At 39.2% G+C, this 22,224-nt stretch overlaps 3 protein-coding genes across 3 annotated transcripts; 1 reads left to right on the top strand and 2 right to left on the bottom strand.

Annotated features, from left to right (window-relative positions):
* Positions 1–211: 211 nt before the first annotated feature.
* On the bottom strand, positions 212–3,810 carry LOC138617653 (BCL2/adenovirus E1B 19 kDa protein-interacting protein 3-like). The gene is made up of 6 exons (XM_069692816.1): positions 3,632–3,810; positions 3,065–3,236; positions 2,873–2,933; positions 2,394–2,500; positions 1,833–1,982; positions 212–884 (listed from the first exon to the last, which is right to left on the bottom strand). Exons 1-6 carry the CDS (start codon positions 3,672–3,674, stop codon positions 842–844), a joined length of 576 nt encoding a protein of 191 aa, XP_069548917.1. The 5' UTR covers positions 3,675–3,810; the 3' UTR covers positions 212–841.
* Positions 3,811–13,669: 9,859 nt separating this feature from the next.
* LOC138617510 (alpha-2A adrenergic receptor-like) lies at positions 13,670–14,877 on the bottom strand. The gene has a single exon (XM_069692585.1). The coding sequence runs from the start codon at positions 14,875–14,877 to the stop codon at positions 13,681–13,683; it is 1,197 nt and encodes a 398-aa protein (XP_069548686.1). The 3' UTR covers positions 13,670–13,680.
* A 2,371-nt stretch (positions 14,878–17,248) lies between these two features.
* Positions 17,249–21,880, top strand: smndc1 (survival motor neuron domain containing 1). The gene is made up of 6 exons (XM_069692808.1): positions 17,249–17,374; positions 17,791–17,910; positions 18,355–18,497; positions 19,128–19,289; positions 20,227–20,380; positions 21,256–21,880. Exons 2-6 carry the CDS (start codon positions 17,791–17,793, stop codon positions 21,391–21,393), a joined length of 717 nt encoding a protein of 238 aa, XP_069548909.1. The 5' UTR covers positions 17,249–17,374; the 3' UTR covers positions 21,394–21,880.
* Positions 21,881–22,224: the final 344 nt, after the last annotated feature.

Here is a 22,224-nt window from a genome sequence, read left to right as displayed (position 1 = left end):
GAAGGTTGACTACACAAAACATATACTGATGACATTAAAACAAACACATAATAATGCATTGTCTTTGTCCATTGATTGCTAACATGGTGGCAATGTATTCACTTGTTTATTATTTTGACCAAAGTTCAATAAAATTTTAATTGTGTTCATCTGCATGTTTTTCCTCTCCTTCGGTACCACGTTTTTTTGGTTTGTAAATCCATGAGAGCCATGCGCGTGTTTACAATGTTTTATTTTGTTTAGGATGAACAAAATGGACCGTTTTTGTGCCATATGAGCTAACATTTGATTTTCTTACAATCCACCCCATGCACAGCTGAGCAATCAGTAATGGGTTCCGTTACCTAAATACGAGGCTAACGAGGCCTTGCGCAAACAACAACAACAACAAAAAAAAACAGTCGAGTCAAAATAATTCCCTGCTTCCACAACTGATCTAAAAAAATTTTTTTTTAAAAAAATGTAGACTACATTATTTTCAATCTGATTTCAATTCAATCAGTAAAAGGAAACGGCAGTGACGTACGATACATTTCGTTTCCCTAACGTGCAGATTTAAGAAGCGGGAAGCAGCGAAACGGTCATCTCCGGTAGGGGGACGACAGCAAGAGGCAGCGGATTGGTCACTTTGTGTTCAGCGGTGTACACCACAAAACAGCAATGACCGATCCTCAGCTCTCCACGATGGTGTGGGTGATGTGGGGTACTCAAATCACATTGGACCGAGTGACGTGGCCGCATCTCCCTTGTTCTTCAGAAGGTCCCATTTTAAATGCATGCTAAGATGTTGGTTTTTTTTCCTATGGAGGTGACAAGGTGTCGCAACACACCGCCATCATATTTAGTAGGTGTTATGGGAGGTTAGGCGCTTCCCAATATATATCCTAAAAGGAGAGAAACAAACATGTCAGATAAGATTGTGCTGAAAATTTCACAATTCTCCCAAGAACAGGTGAAAAATACACAGAGAAACGAGATGCCTGTAATTTATCCCCCGTAACTTTGTCACTAAGAAAACTATAAATGCCTTAATGTTTTTTTTGAATTGCCTTTGTTGAACTAATAAGACATTGTGCAGGAGTACTGCTCAACAGAAACATTATTACTGGTTCTAAACAGAAATGCTTTGAAAAGCATGTTATATCCTCAGAAGTTTTAAGACTATATAGTTGGGACATCAACAACACTGAAAACAAGGACGCTACATGAGCTGCGAACTCCCGTTATTTATCACGGCACGGTATACTAAATCTTCTTTTTGTTTTGAGATAATGCCGTTTTTGTTTTTTTTCTATTCTACGAAAGTAAGAGATTAATGGAGGTGCGCACGAGGCTTAACGATGGCACATTATAAATGTAAATAAAACCCTTCATCTATGACCCAACATCAAAACAAAAACTAGACACCACTACGTTTTTCCATGTTGTACAAGTCCAATTAAGTATCTATTTGCAACAGTGATGAATCAAACGGTACAAAAACAGGGGTCTGTATTTTCTTGTATGATTACTTGAAAAAAAGTGTTTTGTAACTTTTCAGTCGTTGCATCAAATCATTCCATTATTAATGTGGAAAAAAGAATAAATGAACCGTATGTTTTATAATATATTATTGTTTGAATTCTTGGCGATACTGCAAATGGAGCTACGGTGATACAAGAAATAAATTCTGACTTGTGTGAAAATGAAGCGCCGTCGTAATCATGGTAAGAAATTCTTTCTGTAAAGATTCGACTCCAGCTGCCGTCACAGGTTCCTGTTAAGTGCTTTTGGTTTTTTTTTTTAAGACACTGCTCTATTGCCAGAGTTATAGATTAAATCATGTTGCTTACCCTAAGCCAACAGCCAGTATGTGAGAAATGATTAATGAGGGAAGGAAAAGCTTCAGAAAGTCAGCAGAGAGAACGCCTCCCTTCTTCATAACGCTGGTGTTCCTGATGCTGAGAGAGGTCGAGCGCTTAGGGTACTTCAGCAGGAACTCCCTACAGAGGAACACATTAATTTTTCATTGTCATGAATACATTAAAATCAATGAGTGCCAGTTTAATGTCATGCCAGCACCTTTGCTCACACAGGCATCATCTTGAATTCTATGAGTCGTAATTACAAATCATTGCATAAAATAAATATACTGAGGCTAATATAGATTAGCACAACACAGTTAACAATTTCCTTTTCCAGTTACATCTATAATCTTTGTAATTACTGCCATTATTCTTGCTGGTAGCGTGCCTTCGAATTGCGCTGGTTCACGGTCATAAATGATTTGCCTTATAATTATATAACTGCACATTTGTGTCTGGTCTGAAACGTTCAAATAATGATGTTGACCGACATGAAACCACTGAAATGAGCAAATAACAAGAGTTACTAAACTAGTGATGTCTACATACTTTGGTGGGTTGTTCTCGGGTCGACTAGACCAGTCCCAGATCCAGTCAGCATTTTTCTTCATCAGGTTCTCTACCTCCCGTCTTCTCTCTTGGCAGTCTTCGTCAGACTAAAACATAAATTGCAGTTTGGCAAGTGCTGTCATAACACATTCAGCGTCCACTTTGTGCTTTATCGCATCAGACCATTGTCATAGCAGACATTTTGACATGTCACAGCAGGACAAGCACAAGCAGAAATAAATGTATTAATGATGACTCAGTTCCAGTAAGTATCCCAGTAACTCATGACAGTGAACCAGCATGTACAAAAGCACCTCCCCTAAGTGGAACCTCGCCATCATGAACACACCTGTGCCCTGCCTGCTGACATGTCAAAAAAAAAAAAAAAAAAAAAAAAGTCTGTTGTTAAAACACAGCCTATATAATGAATACTTGTGTAAACAGATTTGGATATAGGTCAGTGGTGCCAACATGTGTACCTGTGAGCTGTTTCCCTCTGATCCTCTCCACAGAAGAAGTGGGGTCTGTGATCTGAGTGGGCTGTTGTGGAAAAGACAACACATAAGAGAAACTTTCCTCACTCCAGACTCAAGTCCACTTCTTGACGATCTGTATCGCGCAACAAAAAAATAGAGGAAAACATGAACTGTCCTTCCCCTTTTCTCACAAACCTGTTGCACTGAGAGCTTCCTGTGGAGCTGGTTCTGCCCGACTCGTGCTGTGCTTCTCGCAGCATTTTCTCCACGTCACCCTCCTGGCAGGACGTGGGGATTTGCTCCTGGCTGCCGTGATGACTGGTACTTTGAAAGCCAGTCCCACTGAAATGCAGCTCCACCCAGGAACCTTAAATCAAATGCACAGAGTCTTTGTACATGGAACCTGGTGGGTCAGCAAACAAGGCATCACTGGCCTGTATTGGGCTGCCGCGCAGGCTAAACGCATAGTACAACAATAAACAAGACACGGACTGTCCGACTTGGCTTTAAGGCGTTTTGATTCTGCAACACTGCAAATAAGCCTCGTTACATCTAAATAACTCAAGACTGCCAAATCAAATGTAGGAACGCTTGAGCTTTAATAGTTGGTTAGCTGTATAAATTTTTTTTTTTTTTTTTTTTTTAATTAAAAAACGAGGTAACCTGATGTTTTGTTAACTATCGGCGAGCGCCAGCGTCCGCACAGCTGTGGAGGCTGTTTTTTTGTTGTTGTTGGTTTTTTTTTTGTCGTGGATACTTTACCTTGCAAACTCTCGTCAGATGAAGTGTCCTTTGGGAGCGACATGGCTGTGGTATAATTCTGCGGGTCCACCGTTTCAGAGGCACAAATATCAGCGAAATGGTGGCGACAAGTCGGTAAACAGCTGGCGCTCCGACGACCACAATAACAATGGCGCAATATTGTGTTTATCTAAAATGTGATTGGCTCAGAAAGGAGAACGCGCGAGGCACGTCACTGAGCTTGTGTCTGTCGCGTGCCCGCGCACACGAGGCACGCTTTCTCACCACCCTCAAATAAACACGACTGCTTATATTTGCGAAAATATCACATCAGGCGACCCAAAGAAACCTAAAGGCGAACGTTTTTTTTTTTTTTTTTACGCGGCAGTTCGACCCTCGTGATTTACATCGGTTCCGAGCAGCTGTCTGTAGATGGCAGTCGCAGCTCATCCAGCTCTGTTGCTTGAATATGCAGTGTAGAGTTAGAGTACGTAGAGCACGCAGCGTCTCAGCCCTGTCCAAACTATGTAACAGCACACTTAGCAATGATCTGGCTTTTAAAAAGTACAAATAATAACACTCAATCTCAAACGCACACACACACACACACACACACACACACACACACACACACAAAGACCCTCAGCATCCACCCAAGTCACAGCATCTCCACCCTCCTGGTACCAGTGCTGCAACAGCTTCTAAACCCCCAAGCTTGTCAGGAACCCGGGGCCAACTTGACCCTCACCACCAGACAACACCACAGGCCAGCAACCACCGCATGAACAATCACGGCCGCACGTTACCCTACATCTCTCTGGCCTCTGCACAGCACTGCCTGGAGTTCATGAGCTACTACAAGTCAATTGTTTAATGTAACGTTTACATATGTTGTTGCTGATGTAAGAGCGCCCACGCTTTTCCTGAAGCAGACTGCGCGGTGTTCGTATCAGTTAAATACTTTTCTCTGCGTTTTTGTTGTATGTTGCATCTACCGTATTGTCTATGACGTCTGTCCTGTATTGCACTGAGCCCATAACAAACGTTTCAGTTTCATAAATGTTGACACAAATGTGTGAGAATTACATATATAAATACAATTTGAAGCCCATTGCGGTCAATAGGCATATCCTATATCGTTGCACTTTCTACACTCCTGCAGTGTGTCCTGTATTGATCCACGTGTAAGTGTCTAAACGTTCCCAGCCGTGTACAATTAAATGAATGCTTTCTTCTTTTTTTTTTTTTTAAACTGACTTCTTTAAACTGACAGTTGCACCAGTGACTAGCAATGTGCTGTGTTCGGACATGTTACTGGAAAACACGTAATTGTTCACATTTCTTAAACGGGCAAGTCCAAATTTGAGAATGGCAAATTAAATTATGTTTGCTACCATGAAGATTAGTGTGACCGATTATTCTGGCAAAATGTAATTATTTCTACAATTGAGGGGGCTTATTATTCCGGGGTGTGTTCTCCTTCCTGGCAGCTACCGTTTACAAGCAATATATTGAGCTTAGTGGATCATTTCATAGCAGATATAAATTACTTGAGTTAAGACAAGAAAAGTTTGCAAAAAGATACCTACTAACCAAAAATGAATTCCCTTGAGTGCTGTGCCGAGGTTTGCCATAACTATTATTTTCATTTTGTGAAAGCTGTTTGTTTTCAATAGCATGTATTTTTTGGCACAGAAATGAGAGACCAGTTGATTACGAATCACATGTAGACCGTTTAAAAGAGAAACATATTGTGAAGCCAAAGAATCATTTTAAATTCTGTTTAGTTTTAGAAGTGGACAAAACAGGCCATTTGTCACACAGCACGTGGGAACACCTGGGATTTAACAAGATATTGATTAAACCAGAAAGACAGATGATTCAGAGCAGACAAAGAAGTCCAACAAGCACTACAAAATTTACCACGGTTCAGGTCCTTAGTATACCATTCATTATAGAACTGAAGCTACAAATACTTTAAGTTAGAAGTGATTTTGAATATTTGAGAGACAAAACATGTACATTCTCATAACCAAACCACTCATGGGTATTCTGTTCAGCACTATCCAGTGTGGTATTAACGCAATATGACAAAATGCCAGTGATGCTGATTCTGTCAACAACGTATACATCTAGGGTGCTCAATAACAGCGAAATAAATATGTATGAAAACATAAACGATGAGGTATTTTGAACAGGTGATATCCTAAAGAACATTACAGCATGTTAAAATAAGCTGTTTTGATTTTCATGTAGCGTCGTCACAATTTATGACAGAGGCAATATTGGCATTCATTTAGTTTAGTGTTATGAATGTTGTGTTCCACTCCCAGTTCTCATTATAAAAATGCCCTCACCAGATGGCAGATGTTCCACAATGAATGCATTGTACAGTGTTATTATACTCCTCCATTGCTACGTGAAGCTATTTTGCCATGTGTTTGACACCGAGTGCCGTATTTAGAGCCAACATGGAATCAGATGAATGATATGCAGATATTATGAAAATAAAAAAATAAAAACATTAAAAACCGACATTCTCACAAGAGCAGTGAGCAACTGCCTTTGCAAAAAAAGGAAAAAAAAAGACTGAATTTGCAGTTTACATAAGCAGTGAACATCATCCAGAGCAGTAATCAAAGAAATGCATCCTGTGATATTATCAAGGCGTAAGATCTAAAGCAGGAGGACCTGCTGAGTTCTAAAAGAAGACCTCAAAGAAACTCTGACATGTACAAAGGGAAAATATCTGCCAAAATCAAGGAGCAAAAATATGATGGTTATTTGTAAAATTCACAGGATAGAAAATATAAAATACTGACCAAAGCCAAAATGAAGGAAATCCCCTTTTAGCCATTAAACCTGATATTAGCACCTGCAAGTCTGTCACTGATCACCACAGATAATCTTTACAGATAATCAGAGGTTTGGTCTTCAATTCACATCCTGCGCATCAGCCACACTGGGAACTGGTAATAAAGTAAACCCCCAATGGCATAATAAACTCCACCATTAGAGAGTGACCAATATTAGCCAGCGGCACAAATACAAGGCACACAGCCTTCCACTCAGAACTTCCCTATACTCTTGTAATCAGCCACATATTGGGAAAACCCATAGAGAAAGAGGTCACCAGTCATGGGAAAACACTTTACAACAACAAACTCAACCATTCAAACTGTGTCCTGTGCCTGATGCACCTACCCAGAGTGTTGCTCAATTCTTTTTCGCCTCCCCCTTTACCTGGTAAGATGTTTGTGGTAGACATGCCCACATGATTTGTGGTCCATCGGTGTCATCAAGGAGAGCAGCCACCTCGTGGAGGGTCCAAAACATTGGATTTGACTGGAAGCTGGACAAGAGAAAAACAAGTGTAAGATAAGTATTTATGAATATAGTAGACACCGTATACAAATAAACATGAATCTCTATGGATGAGAGCTGCAGTGCAAATGAATAAAATCCAAATTCAGCAACTGCTTTCTGTAATCGTCACTTTACATTGCTAAAACTTGAGACCTCAAAAAGGAAAAGGTATCCTTTTTATGTCCAAGTCCAATCGTCGTTGATGGCATCTCTGGGAAGAAGCTGCCAAATATGTTGTTCTTCCAGCACCAGTGCTGTCATTTGCAGTGACATAGTTGGTGGCTGGAAGAACTACAGGCTAACTGAGCTGAGCATCCAGAATCTGAGCTGCTGCCAGCAAACAGTGACTGGTGGTGCCGTTGGTCAAACTGTCCTCCGATGCCTACAGAGACTGAAACATTCTGTTGCAATGAATTTGAGAAAGCCATGAAGATGCTTTAAGGCATTTTACTTGGACAGAGGTGTGCTGGACATGTTCTTTAAGATGCCAAAGTTAAATGGGAAAAGTCAACAAAAGGGCAGTTAACCACTGAGTGAGTGTTTCTGTCACCTAATGCTGTGTTTAAGCCATCAAAGTGGGTGAGGGTGGCGATACGTGGCAACACTGGACAAAGGGGTTTCGACAAGTAGTGTTGTTTGCGTTTACAATGACTGTTAACGTGACAGAATGTGACGAGCACTCACGGCTTCCTGATGAATAAACAGTTTCATTCCTGCCGTTTGCTCTCTGCAAAAGATGAAGATACTTTGTCACAACTTTTTTTTTTTTCTTCTTACCTTTTCGGGGATCCAAAAGATCCTTAGTGTACTTTCAACATTTCTAAAGCTTGAAAGGAGGGAAATCCATCAACGCAGGTCACCTGGAAAATCGCCACAGAAGACGACGTCCAGCAAAGGTAAAAAAAAGTCACAACACACTCATCTAGAGCCACATTTCACATGGCATCACTGACTTATTTGTGTAGTAGGATGTTGTTGTTTTTTTTTTAATTTTTATTATTTACCGGTCGATCTACGTTCCGACCCTCACCTATGGTCACGAGCTCTGGGTCGTGACCGAAAGAGCGAGGCTTCAAACGGCGGAAATGAGTTTCCTCCGTAGGGTGGCCGGGCTCAGCCTTAGAGATCGGGTAAGGAACTCGGACATCGGGAGTGAACTTGGAGTTGAGGCGCTACTCCTTCGAGTCGAAAGGAGTCAGCTGAGGTGCTTCTGGCATCTGATCAGGCTGCGTCGTCGGCGCCTCCCATTGGAGGTTTTCCGGGCACGCCCAACTGGCAGGAGACACCGGGGAAGACCCAGAACAAGCTGGAGGGATGATCTCTCCCAGGTGGCCTGGGACCGCCTCGGGATCCCCCAGGATGAGCTGGAAAATGTTGCGGGGGAGAGGAGAAGTCTGAGCCAGCTTGCCTGCTGCCACCGCGACCATCCGATCCTGGATAAACGGAGGATGATGGATGGATGGGATGGTTTTTAATTGTCATAAAACTATCCCCCCCAAAAAAATTAGTTTTTGACTGTTTAAACAACTGCACCCACTACTCTTCTTGTTTGGAATTTGGTCACAGGATAGTGTTTGCTGAGCACGACCACTACTAGTCTTGTATATCTGCGCTCTACCCTACAATGCTCTGCCTGAATTACAAAACAAATCTATTAAATATTAGGGACATATTATTAGGCCATATTTGATCGCTTACGATGATATCGGTACCATTTTAAATGGCATAAAATAAACGTGAAATTATTCCGATTTGTGGACGTTATGACATCACAACGGTATGGCGTACCTTGCGCACAGAAACAACAAGCCCTGCTTAAAGTGGCTCTATATTTCATACAGAATCTGAATGTCAGTCAACTATTGTTTTTGTTTTTTTTACAAACTGGAGAAATGAAACATTTTTATTTATTTGTTTTCTGTATATTTGATGGCAAACTGCTTTGTCTATGCAGACATAGATTTATTTAAAAAAAAAAAAAAAAAAATTTTTTTTAAAGAATTGAGGCAATTCATTAAATAATTAATCAAATATTTCAGTCCTTTGTCATATTGCAGACATACCCTGAAATATCAGGTATTATTTAAGAGCCATATTGTCCACCCTGTTAAATACAAAAAGTATAAGTATACTGATAAAATTCAAATTGAAATAGCAATTTTAGAATGTTATTTAACCTCGAGGATAATGCATTTTCTTAAGTGCAAGAGAGTGTTACTGTTGCTCAATTTGCCCTTCATTTCTAAAACTAGTTTTTAACATATGATCGTGCCCGGAAAACTGCAAATATGTAGAAAGTCATTTGGAAATGTTGCTTTCACCTGTAGGGATTATTTTAATTGGAAATAATAACCGCAAATGCCCTCATGTCACATTTTCACTTCTAATAATCCGATGTTGTGATTTATGATTCCACGACTGTCGTCAGTGGGTTTACCTTGTGTTGAGAGGCTTTTGAAATGAGCCAGGCACAAAAACAGGCACCAATGCAGTACATGTCAGAGCCGGTAGGGACGTCACTATACAGCTTGTGTTGTCAGTTTGAAGGTGTGTAATGTCTGACAGCATACTGAGGGATGAATTGTCCACAACAGATGGCTGATGAGAATAGATAAAGTACTATGATAGTAAGCTTGATAAGGAGTTGGTGTTTACTTTGCATGTTTTTATATGTACGTGAGACAGTATGTGTTCGTGTGATGCTGAACATCATCCAGGTGTGGCAGAAGTGTGAGGAGGAGAAAAGGACAGACTGGAACTAGATCAATTCAAAGGGATATTTACAGTGTCTGGAGCGTGAGATTTGCCACAGTTTAATTTAGTATCAATGAGGCTTCGCAGCAGAGTACAGAAAGCTGTAGCTGTAGATTGTGATGGTACTTATTTGTACAGTAGGCAGAGTCTCTCTGCTTTTGAAGATGATGAGCAAGAAGAAACAAACTTGTTTCCAAACTCTGAATATGATATTTGAATTTATTGTGACAGATTTTTAAGGTCATGAATAAATGAACAAGACCCATATTTTGGGACAACTCCTAACAGCTCAGTCGTTAACCTTTTCAACCAATTTCCACCTCTCTTCTGCCCTCTCACACATACAGTACTTGTGCCCAAAGGCACATGTTGCTACAAGAAGGTCAAAGGAGTTCAAAGTTTCCTGTCAAGCACATTTTGTTGTTTACAAAATACAAGGTCACAGACTAATTTTAATATGCCCCAAATGAAGGAAGACAGGTAGTCAGACCAAAAAACACCAGTCCTAAATGCCTTAAAGTGGAATAACTGGCTTACATTCACTGAATAACATTCTTATAGAACCATTAGATAGAGAATAATGGGTTTTGATATGAATAGGAGACCGACACGTTTGAAGCTTCCATACCGCATGTTTTTACCTTGTATAGATGTAGGAACTACTTCATATTGGAATGACACGTTTTATAAGTTTCTCTTTCAAACAGCATAAATTGAAATAAATTTTGTTTGAATGGGATACATTCAGCATCGTGAAATACACTCCTGTTAATTGAATTTGATGATTGTTTTGATGAATAATTTAACGGTAATTTTCTGTTGTAAACACAGAGGAGGTAAATCTGATTAAATTAAAGCATTAATGAGTAAAGACTACAGTCTTTACTCGCCTGTACAAGAGAAGGAACTTCCATTTGATGATACATTTGAATTATTTAGTAAATTCCAAATCATCCATGCACTTTGACTCTCTTAATTCCCAGTGAGGTCCTCTTTTCCCTCGGGTTGTCTTCTGGAGATCAAAAGTGGCCTCTAATTGCTCGACTCTTATCAGCCAGAAAACATTGGCTCGTCAAATCACTAAGGAAATATCCATATTTTCAGTTTTTGTACTGATATTGTTGGCCGTCTCAAGATTTATATTTCTTGCAAACATGCAACCATCTTCGAGATAGATAACTTTCATTTTAGATGCAGTGGTGAGCAGAAGGCGTAGAGAAAGTAACAGACGCAAATTAAACGGGATCCTCCTGCTGCTTCCATCCCTCAGAATCTAATTTGATTATGTTGCATCGTTATCAATTCAGGGGGGAGGAAGTATTATATGCCCCAGTGTGCGTGATGCATTGTGCCCAATCCATAATGAATGACCCAGCATTCAATTAAAAACACTCTATTCATCACTACCTATGATTTAAACTTGTTAGTTTGGTCTATATGCCTCTGTCTAACTCTCTGCAGTCCTGTTTTGGTAATCTCAGTTTGCATTGGATGCCGGCCGTCCTCTGGCTCCCCCTGCGAGATGCATGACTGGCATCTTTAAGGAGCAATTATTGAGTTGTAGGCGGAGGACATTAAAATCTGAAAATGAAGCAGTTTGACTGGGGAGCTGTGTGAAAGTTGTGGGAACTCCTGCCAGAAGCAGCTTGTAAAGGATAGTTTTATAAGCTGTGGTGTCATAAGCGTAAATTGTGATGGTCCATGGCCTTTAGAGGGGGAAATAAATCATGGTCTCAGCAGACTGCGAAAATAGACTTGTGTGTACATACCCCGAGATTAGCAAGTGTTTATAGTTTGTAACCAGTCATAAATCAAACTAATGTGAAGTGGGGCATAGAAATATTATATATTTGAAAGCATCAATATGTCAGTATTTTTGTGGTTCACATTTTACTAACTAACCATAAGATGTTGCAAAGTCAACTTTTGATAAATTTGTATTATGTCTACACTTTCATTAATCTCTTTGTGAAAGCAATGTAATGGGCATTTTGGCATTTAATCTCTTTACTGCTTTGTGAGCATGTGCTTTAAAAATTTTAATTTATGCAACCAGCTGCTCGAACATAGCGGCGGACTCCAGGAGAATTGTCATTTTAATTAAAGGATGCAATCAGATGGCAATCACTGCAGTTTAATCTCTCAAGACACACTGATGTGCAATGGATCAGATCCAGGCACAAATATTTGTCTCGAAGATATTTTATGACACAAGATATAGCCTAATGATAATTGCCTGGTATTAGTACAAGCAGATTCTCCTGTTATAATGTCCCAAAAGCTTTAAAAATCTATTTTTTTTTCTAATCACCACTTCTCATAAATACTGTCATTGCAGGGAAATCAGAAATCTGTCAAAGCCAAACAGTGATTACACAACCTTGTGAAAATAGATATATCTTGCTTGATTTCTCGTTACCACAAAACCTCAAATACAATTTTTCTCTGTTTCTCCTGTCAGATTGTCCGTGGGAACTCCATCAACAATTGTCAGGTTTATGGTTTGCCATTTGTGGTGAGTAATACATGATGTATTTTAGGACTGAGACATGGTTGAACCCAACCATGTCTACCACAGGAATCTCAAAACACCAGAGTCCCAGAGAGCAAGTCATGGGAATCCCTCTGCTATTCCCTTGTTAAACATGAGAGGTGGTTGTTGGAAATGTTTGCTAAGTTAACGCAATTATGGAAGCTGAATTTACTCTACATCAGGTTCACAGACTGATACCGACCAGAAAGTATATTTAGAAAGAAAAGTTGATGTAAAGAGAGGTTTTACTGCTGTGAAGAGTGGGCTAAAAAAGGAGAAGAGTCTGGATAACGGATAAGAACACCACACATTGATAAGCGAGTGTGGATATTAAGCTCACAGTGTAATTTGCAGCAGCCACTCATATTTCTGTCGCTGCATGACTTCTGTTTGACTCCAGGGGAGGATTTAATGATATCCTGATATGAAGAGCTATAATTCATGATAAACTGCATTAGATATTGTTGTGGCACCCGTACCTCCCAGGCGTAATTTTCTTTTGGGATAATTGTCTTGTTCTTGTGCTTGTTATGAGAGATTCAGGGTGGGATGGGGATACCATATTTTTGGATATAGTTTGCTGTCATGGGCTCATGTCTTCACATCAAAGACATGTTTTTTTTTTCATTTTTTTTTTTTCATTTTACTACATTCTGCCATTTGCAGTTATCCTCTCTTTTTTTTTTTTTTTTTTATTCTGATGCCAATTACAGAGAAAGGGGGGAGAGGGGCTTAGTTGCCAAATAATAAGCATCATTTTGATATTTCATTTCTCTTGCTGAATAGTTGCGGCTGTGAGCACATCACTCACTTTAGTCATTATGAAATTACTGGCCATGCTTATTTACTAACTATTGTCATTTAAGTGGTTTTTCACTAAATATTTTCTTCCATTACAGTATGAACTGTCAATTTGATGCGGCCATGACCAGCCATTTTATAATGCGGTAATGTGAGTCTACATGATTATCATAGTTTTTCTGAATGTGTTTCAGTATTTTTCTGCCATTCAGTCTTTATCACACTGCCACAAATTTTTAAGCATGAAAACAGAAAAATTACATTCCCAAAAAGTTAACTAACAAGTTTAAATGCTGTCATAAAACAAACACAGACATGTAAAAAATGTGCCATTCTCTTCGTCCCAATTGTACATTGTTAAAGTCTAAACTCACAGGTTGTCACAGTGTAATTCAAGTTGTAAAACAAACTGCGCATTAGATAATTTTCTAAGATTTAATATTACAAAACAAACAATTCCTGGCAATAAAATGTTAAAACACAAAAGCAAAGTATGCTACAGTTAACATGTTTACTAATATTTAATAAATATCTTCTGATATCTACTAAATAATATTCAAAGATAGGAGCATAAATGTAGACGCTTTTGTGTTTGATGTATATGTAATATAATTATTTATGCACCTCTTCTGTCCCTTTTACAAAGGATCTTTTTAAAAGACTTCCTGAAGTCGTTATTGAATATAGTGTATATAACAGGATTTAGGGAGCTGTTGCAGTAACTGAACCAAAAGAATATTTTGAACAAAATCTCTGGGACGCAGCAGGAGTCGCACACAGCAATCAGTGTGTAGGTGAAAAAAAAGGGGAACCAGCAGAGAACAAACACTCCCATGACCACAGCCAGAACAAACGTGAAGCGCCGCTCTCTGTACTGCCTTCCTCTCCACCTGTTCACTTTCACACAGGACTGAGCCTCTGGCTTCAGGGAGGTTTCTCCAGGTTTCACCTGAGTCACTTTGGTTGTTCTCGTATCCCTCTTCCTCTTCAGGGAACATGTGGTTTCATTCCCATCAGACGTGGAGGGGTCTTCCTCCACATCAAGCCTATTGTCCTCTTTATTGTCCCCTCTTGTCTCCTCCGTTCCCTCTTTTCTCTTAAGGGGGTCCAAACCAAACTTTGGGTCTTCTGTGTCGCCATTTTCTCTTTGCCTTTCTCCCGGAGGGGCTCTGGTTCTTTTCTTGGCAATCTGGTAGATTCTCACATACACCATAATCATAATGACACAGGGTGCAAAGAAGGAGGCAGTGCTGGAGAATATGATGTACCACTTCTCCTTGTTAATTTCACAGTCAGGGCTGTCCTTTTTACCCTCGTCCTTTTTCATTGTGATGAGTGGAGGGAATGAAATGATGGCCGCCAGTACCCAAACTAAGCAGACTGTGCATTTAATCCTGCGTGGTGTCCTTCTCAGGTTGTATTCAATGGCTTGAGTGACAGACCAGTATCTGTCCAGGCTTATTGCGCACAGGTGAACAATGGATGAAGTGCAGAAGAGCACATCCAAAGCCAGGTAGATTTCACACCACACTTTCCCAAAGTACCAGTATCCCATGAGTTCATTAGCTAAAGAGAATGGCATCACTAAGGTGGCAACAAGGATGTCTGCACACGCCAGAGAGACTAAAAACAAGTTCTGGGGGGCTCTCAGGGCTCGGCTAGTGATCACAGCAATTACTACCATAATGTTGCCAAACACAGTTAGCAGGATGAGGATACCCACCAGGATCGTCAGAGGCACAGAGGCCTGCACGGTGAAAGGGTGCCTGTCAGGCAAAGTCTCATTTCCGCCGGCGAAGTTAACACAATCCATCAGGACGAGCTGTGGTGGAGATGATACTGTCTGAACAGTGCTCTGTCAGGAGGTTTGGAAGCTTTGCTTGCCAGCAGTCTATTAATTGCATCCTTTCAAGGACACGGCATCAGAGAATTAGATCTTTTCATTGTGTTCACTGGAAGAGATTGTTGAAAGAAATCTGTGCCTCTTCCCTCTTTGTCCGTGAGAAAATAGAAACCAACAGAGAAAATTTGCAAGAAATATTTCTTTAGGAAAAAAAGAAGACAAAAAACAATAATAAAAAGAAAGGGAACTTTAGACCGTTTTAAAAACATATACATTCTTTGAGAAAAATAATTCTTCTTCCACCAACCTTTAAGACTAAAAACTCGCTGTTAGATCCCCTGGAAGACATTTCATGAAATACCCTTGTATTTCAGATAGTGCTGGCTCAGCTGGGTCTTTTCATCTGTTGTGACGGAAGTGGAGGACCTCTTTTATATGGGCTTGATCTGTCGCTGAGGATCTGTGATGCTGACTCCATTTCAGTGAGAACAGGAATGGGCGGGGTTCATTTAACACTGGGGATTTAAAAGAGATCTGCTGTTGCTCCTAGACACCGAAACCATTGGCTGATTATGACATTAATAATATTGTTGATTTATAGAAGTAATATCTGTAGTCTATTAAATTACAGTGTAATAATAGTGCACTCATGGGTTTGCTGTTCTATTTCATGAACAAATGTTCAGCTTTATCATGAAAGAAAAATGATTGAAATAATAACTGAGGATGGAGGGGAAAGAGTCACAGTCAGGTAAAATAAGTTGAAGTGCCATTTTGTGTATTAGATAAACAAAAGTACTCATTAAAATATTAGAATTTTCTTTACTGAGTAACTTCAGCTTATGGTCAGCTGTTTATGCAAAAAAGTGATGCTTTATTGCAGTTTCAATCAAGGTTTAACTTATTGCTAAATCCTGTGTCAGATTCTAGGATCAATGATGTGATGCTTGTGAACATTAATTAGTGCTTTTATTGTTATTGTTTTACCCTTTTATGTGCTGCTTTATGTACAGTCACAAGCATGCCGACCACCTTGCATCTTGTTATCCTCTTTATTCTTTTTAAAACTCTTTGTTTATCCACCTTTACGGACTTTCTCACCCTCACCCCAACGTCCACACATCCCAAAATTAAAAACAAAACATAAAACAAACACACAAGGCAAATCATAGCAATATGTTTGTTTACCAACCCAAATAATAAAACGCAGGTTTGTTAGTTCAATTTCGAATCCTGTGTTTAATCATGTGATTCAGCTATTTCTTTGGTTATTATATAATTTTAGTTAGCCAGCAGCACATGTACTTTTATGCAATGACTTAATGCTATTTATTCATTTGATGATTTCAGACATCTCTAGTCTCGTGTCTGACATTCAAATAAGTAGAATCTGGTCAGGTTTTGTGTTATTGACCAGAAATTTGCTACAATATTTATTATTTGAAGCACATACTTGTGATTGCTTGATAGAAAGTAATGTAGGCTATACTTGTCTACTATTATGTATTAGACTTGTGGGAAGTTCAGTATGATGTTTGCACTCTGATTGATTCAGTGAAATACTTAAAGGCCTGAAGAGTGTCGAATTATAAAAAAAAAAAAAAAAAAAAAAAGCTAAATTATCAGAGAGCCCTAAACATTGTTTTAAATAGCAGAATTTTTTTTTCTTCCCCCGTCTTGTTTTCCCCTTACTTACATTATTTCAAAGCCTATTGTTTTATCTTACTAACCCCTGGGCTATCCAAAATGTTTATTTTAGAAACTTTGTCTTTTATGTTTCGGGTACCATAGGCCATACAATTTATATAAGTATATGATATCACATCACATCAATGCGAACACCTGGAAGGAGCTAATTTGTTTATCAGGAATAGGGTGGACATAACATAAAGGATATTGTGATTTGTGTCAGAAAGGGCATCACATCAAATGGATAGGTTGTATTTTATTTTGTACATAATATGGCTAAAGTTGTAGCGTTGTGTCCCATCAAATTAAGACTGTACAATAACTCACCTCCGGCAAAATCCATCACACAACAATAACACTGTTGTCTGTGTTCTTGGTTGTTTGTATATAATATATATAGATATATACTGTATCTACTGTATATACTGTGCATTTTATATCTTATATTTATATTTAATATAGCGAAAAAAAATTCCCCTCGGGGATGAATAAAGTAACTACCTAACCTCACCAAATTATCTACGGGGAAATGAACCGCGGACTCGCAATATATATTTTATTGCCAGCCGCTGGGGGCGCTAGCGAGCGGGCCTGACGCGATCTGTCTCGTTATCGCGAGAGATGCCATGAAAACAAACTTCCGGTTGTCTTCTCGCATACGGGCGGAAGGAGAGCAGGACTGGTGTTCTTTCTTCTGAAGGTGTCAATTGGGGGAAACTGGCGAGTTGAGATTTGACGCTTATTGTATTCATCGTCGAGCAAGAGCATTCACACCACGGTGAGATTAGACGCTGAACCCCTGTTGTTGTTGTTGTTTTTTTTGTTGTTTTTGTTTTTTCCCCCTCTCTGCCGCTTTGAGCTAGCATTAGCCGCCGGACGTTATATTTACGTCGACGACAGGGCCGAGGCTCGTTGCTAACTGATTTAGCGTCGCGCTAATTCAAACGTTGTGTCTTACACGTAGTGTATTATATTTACTTCTGTGTGTTTAAGGTTGTTGTTTTTTTTTTTTCTTTACGCTTTTAATACGGACTACGTCAAGAAATCGTGCGGCTGGTTTATCGCTAAGCTAAGACACAACGCTAACTTAACAATAGCCCTTTTTTTTTTTTTTTTGCAATGTTGTTGTTGTTTTTTTTTATTATTATTTTTTTTTTTTTTAAAGATAACTGCTCTCTCTTTATCAATGCACAGATGTCCGAGGACTTGGTCAAACAGTTGAACAGCTACAAAGCCCAGCTGCAGCAAGTAGAAGTTGCCTTATCTACTGACCAAGACAATGAAGACCTCCTCAAACTTCAGAAAGACTTGCAGGTTTGTTGGGAATTAGAGAAGCCGAGAGAGAGGACGTATTATGTATCAGATTGCCATGACTACAAAGCTACACTTAATTGGTTTAAATTCCAGTTTTGCAACTTTTTAAAAAATATTTCACAAAACAGGCGTCACTTGACTTCAATAATCAAAATCTTCTCGCGTTTCTGTGCTTTTAATAAATATGCAGGTTTGCAGATAAACGGTCAAGTATTGTGCAGTGCGGCGATAATGCATGCAAATAAACATCTGCAGACACAAATTTAATGCTCTTCCTTAATAGAGTATTAAATTCTCTGAAGTCTTCGAGAGTGTTCGGATTAGTATTTTACTCCTAATTGTGAAGTGTGTTACCGTATTGACAAACGGCAACTTGTTTGGCTGAGGACGTTTTAATATCTGAATCCCTTCGGACTGTTTTGTTTTTTGTTTTGTTTTTTCCAGGAAGTCATCGATTTGACAAAAGACCTTCTGACCTCGCAACCCACCGATGGCACTTCCAATACCAGCGGCTCGGAGACAGTCCCCAAGAAGCACGGTTGGAAAGTGGGAAACAGGTGTATGGCTGTGTGGAGTCAGGACGGACAGTGAGTGTCACCAGCCTCTTTTAAATGAAAACATTACATTTGACCCGTGCTGCATTTTGAGCTTTTAATCTGAATCACAGTGGTGGTTTTATGAATTAATTCTGTCCATCTGTGTTGGTGCATGTTGGGTAGATAACGGTCTTAAAATACGAATAAACTGCTTGATATTTAGTCCCGGCTTTTTAGAAAGCTTGTTAAAATAAGGAATTTCCTTACGCAACCGAGACATAACTTCCGACTTTTGCATAGTTGACATCAGAAATTGGCTTGAAGGAGTGGATTCAATCCTACGTTGTGAATGTGATGTTTTTGTTTTGTTTTTGTTTTTAAGAGATAAATACTTTGAACGAGCAATATGTTTTTCCCGCTTAATGCTTTTATCCAAAACAATTGTAGAGACTAAACAATTTTAATTTCATGCATGATTGACAAAAGCCAGTTTGTGAGAAATAAATGTTCTTGGTAAATTGTGATCGTAGAAAGTGCTCTTAAGAATATCGTCTCGTCACATACCAAACAGTTTTAACTAATCTTTTGGGGGTTATATATTTTAATATTTTTTTTTTTATATAAGTAGCGCTCAAGTCTGCGGCTCATACTCACCTGCTTACAGACGTGATTTTTTGGCAGGGTGTATGAGGCTGAGATTGAGGAGATAGACCGAGAGAACGGGACCGCAGCCGTAACCTTCATTGAGTACGGGAATGCCGAAGTGATTCCTCTCCAGAACCTCAAAGTCGTAGAGGAGGGGAAACGCTCTGACGAGGATGGCAACTCGAAGCCAAAATCAAGGTATGAACAAACTCTTCAAAAACGCACTCACTTAAGATGTGTACACATAAATGTGTACTTTAATTTGCATTGATATTTAAAGTGCATCGAGTCACTGTTTTTCATTTTACACTCGAGAAACTCGCCAACTTAAAAAGGAAAATGGTTTATTAGAGACATTTTGGGCAGTAATCGGCAGTTGAGCTGGATTCCCACTGTTGGTCAGCACAGTGCTCAATTTCTGTCGTGCTTTCGTGTCACATATTGTTAACTTGCCCTTTTTGTTTCGTCATCATAATAGCTCCCTTTTAAATTGTATGACAATTACCTATAATTATCATTCCAAGATCATCATCATTAGCAGCAGTGAATGGCGCAGTCTTAAGTAAACACTCTTCGTTGTAGCTTGCAGTGTGGCCTGTGTTGGCTCCTTTTAAAGTGGCAGTTGTTCTCTTGATTTCAATGCCAAATGAAATCATACAAGCTATTTTTACACCTGGTTGTTCAAATGAATCGTTTTCCAGTTTTTGATTAGTGGCTGAATTTGGGGAAAGATTCTGGAAACTTTAGATTTCTCTCAAAAACTTTGGCAATGCAGTTTGAAGATGATGCACACCTACACGTAACACTAATGGCACCGTGGCTCAATATTTCAACATCAACAGTGCATCTTGTGACTTTTTTTTGTTTCTGTGGTTGGCTGCTCTAAAAATGTGGACCGTGTCTCAAAGAAATATCACTTCTGTGCTCTTTTTACATGGATTTCCTCACAGCATCTGTACATTTTGCTTATATAATTTGCGCTACATTATAAAACAGTTTAGATATAGTGTTGTAAATATTGAATTGACTGTTGATTTAAAAAAAAAAAAAATTGTATTGGTCATAACATGTTTGTATCTTATACACCATGGAAAGGATTCATGTTTCTATTCCATGTTTGTTTGTTTGTCTCCAGGAAAGAGCAGATAGCAGAGCAGAGGGAGTATAAGAAGAAGAAAGCCCAGAAGAAGGTGCAGAGGATGAAGGAGTTGGAGCAAGAGAGAGAGGAGCAGAAGTCAAAGTGGCAACAGTTCAACAACAAAGCCTACTCAAAGAACAAGAAAGGACAGGTGAGTCGTCTTTTTTTTTTTTTTTAGGAGGCTGAATTTATCTGGGAGTTGTGCTGGAAAACCAAGGGTGCACTGAGCAATCACATTATATGTATTCTCTAGTTAATGATTTTTAAGTTGTCAATGCGGATCCCTAAATTGATAATAATTTAATTTAGTATTTGCAATAAGGTAGGTGTAATAAAAAAAAAAAAAAGCTAGCAGCATGGCCAGGAGCTCGTCTGTTAGCCTGATAGCACCGGGGTGTGTGAACAAAGAAAACCTGAGAGGTGTTGCCTTTCTTTTTTTTTTTAAACTGCAGCCAAATGTTGCTGGTTTCCCTCTCAGTGAATGAATCCTCGCATAAACCGAGGCGCTGAGCAGTAACGGTTGAACTGTCAGCTTATGGCTAAATGTTGTCAAGACAAAAGAAAACCACCAGTGGTTATGCTTGGGTTCATTTAAGACTTCTATATTTGATCTATTTAAGACTTCTATATTGACCTCCTGGCCTCTAACAGACACGGCAGATTTTTCGTGAGGAATGGCTTTATATTAGCCAATGGGTTTAAAGCAATGATACTGCTTAAAAAAAAAAAACTCAGAAAGACTGACTGTCATGTAATGTACATGATTTTAAGACACATGACTCATGATATACATAATCTCTAAATGTGTATGAGTAACCCTTTTCCCGTGGTGTAGTGGTAAACGATTATACAAACTCGCAATACTTGTAGAATAGCCAATATTTAAAAACAACTCTTGCGATGGTGTCAAATTGGGAGATAAGTACATCGCTCCAGCTCTGATGGATGAATGGATATTCAAGTTATCCAGTAATAAATTGTTGTTACATTTCTGCCCACTAATCATGGCATTTCTGTTTTATTCAGGTAAAGAGGAGCATATTTGCATCACCAGAAAGCGTAAACGGAAAGGTGGGAGTGGGAACATGCGGTATTGCAGACAAACCTATGACCCAATATCATGACACGTCCAAATACAATGTAAGACATCTAATGCCACAATAACCTAATATATTCTGTACATAGTAATTCACTGTATACCGGCTGTATCAGTGCTTTCCATTGTGTTTATACATGATTTCAGTTTCTCAAGTAAAGAAAGCTTTGAAAGTAACTGCCTGCACACCAGTGTTTGAAATATTGTGGTAGTTTTCTTATATATTATGTAGGTACAACAAAGAATCCATATGGGATTTTTTTCCCTGCACACGAATGAGGTCACCTGTTACGTAAGGACAGGAAGTGTTGTTTTAGAAAAGCCGTAGTTTGCTGTTTGCCCCTCCCCCCCCCAGGTGTGACTGAGGTCAAACGCCTGCAGAAATGTATGTAAACATACGCCTGTAGATTCGGTGTGTACATCTGAGGCTGAGTTTCAAACACTGACTCATTTGTAGGGATGTTTGAACAGTAATAATGGTGTTGATTTGAGATGGCTGAATTTCCGTTTTCATTTTTGTATATACAACAGTGAAATAAACATCGTTTTGTTTTACGTTTTTTAAAGACTTTCTTCCATCTAATTTCACTTTTTTTTTTTTTTTTCTCGTTATATTTTTTATTGTGGCTCTGTCTGGTCCTGTAGGTGGCAGTAAAGACTTGTACCATTTTTAATAAACCCATGTCATAAGAAGCACGTTGCAACTGTTAATACAACCTCTTCGCTCATTTAAAGTCACGTGATTTATTTGGGGGGGGGGGTTAAAACTCAAATTCAGGATGTCGACTGGATAGAATTTACTACAGACCTGAATAACTCGTGCAATTCTGTGGACAAAAATCCGACTCAAGACCCAAGTTGATTGTCTGAACAACAGCGGCAGGCTTAAAAGAACGACA

This window comes from Brachyistius frenatus, unplaced genomic scaffold, assembly GCF_029030835.1.
Source record: "Brachyistius frenatus isolate BFR_SWC_R1_liver_20210118 unplaced genomic scaffold, ASM2903083v1 Contig_13, whole genome shotgun sequence".
NCBI classification, from domain to species: Eukaryota; Metazoa; Chordata; class Actinopteri; family Embiotocidae; genus Brachyistius; species Brachyistius frenatus.
Note: the sequence above shows the minus strand (reverse complement) of the source record. Positions and strands in the feature narration are given on the sequence as shown.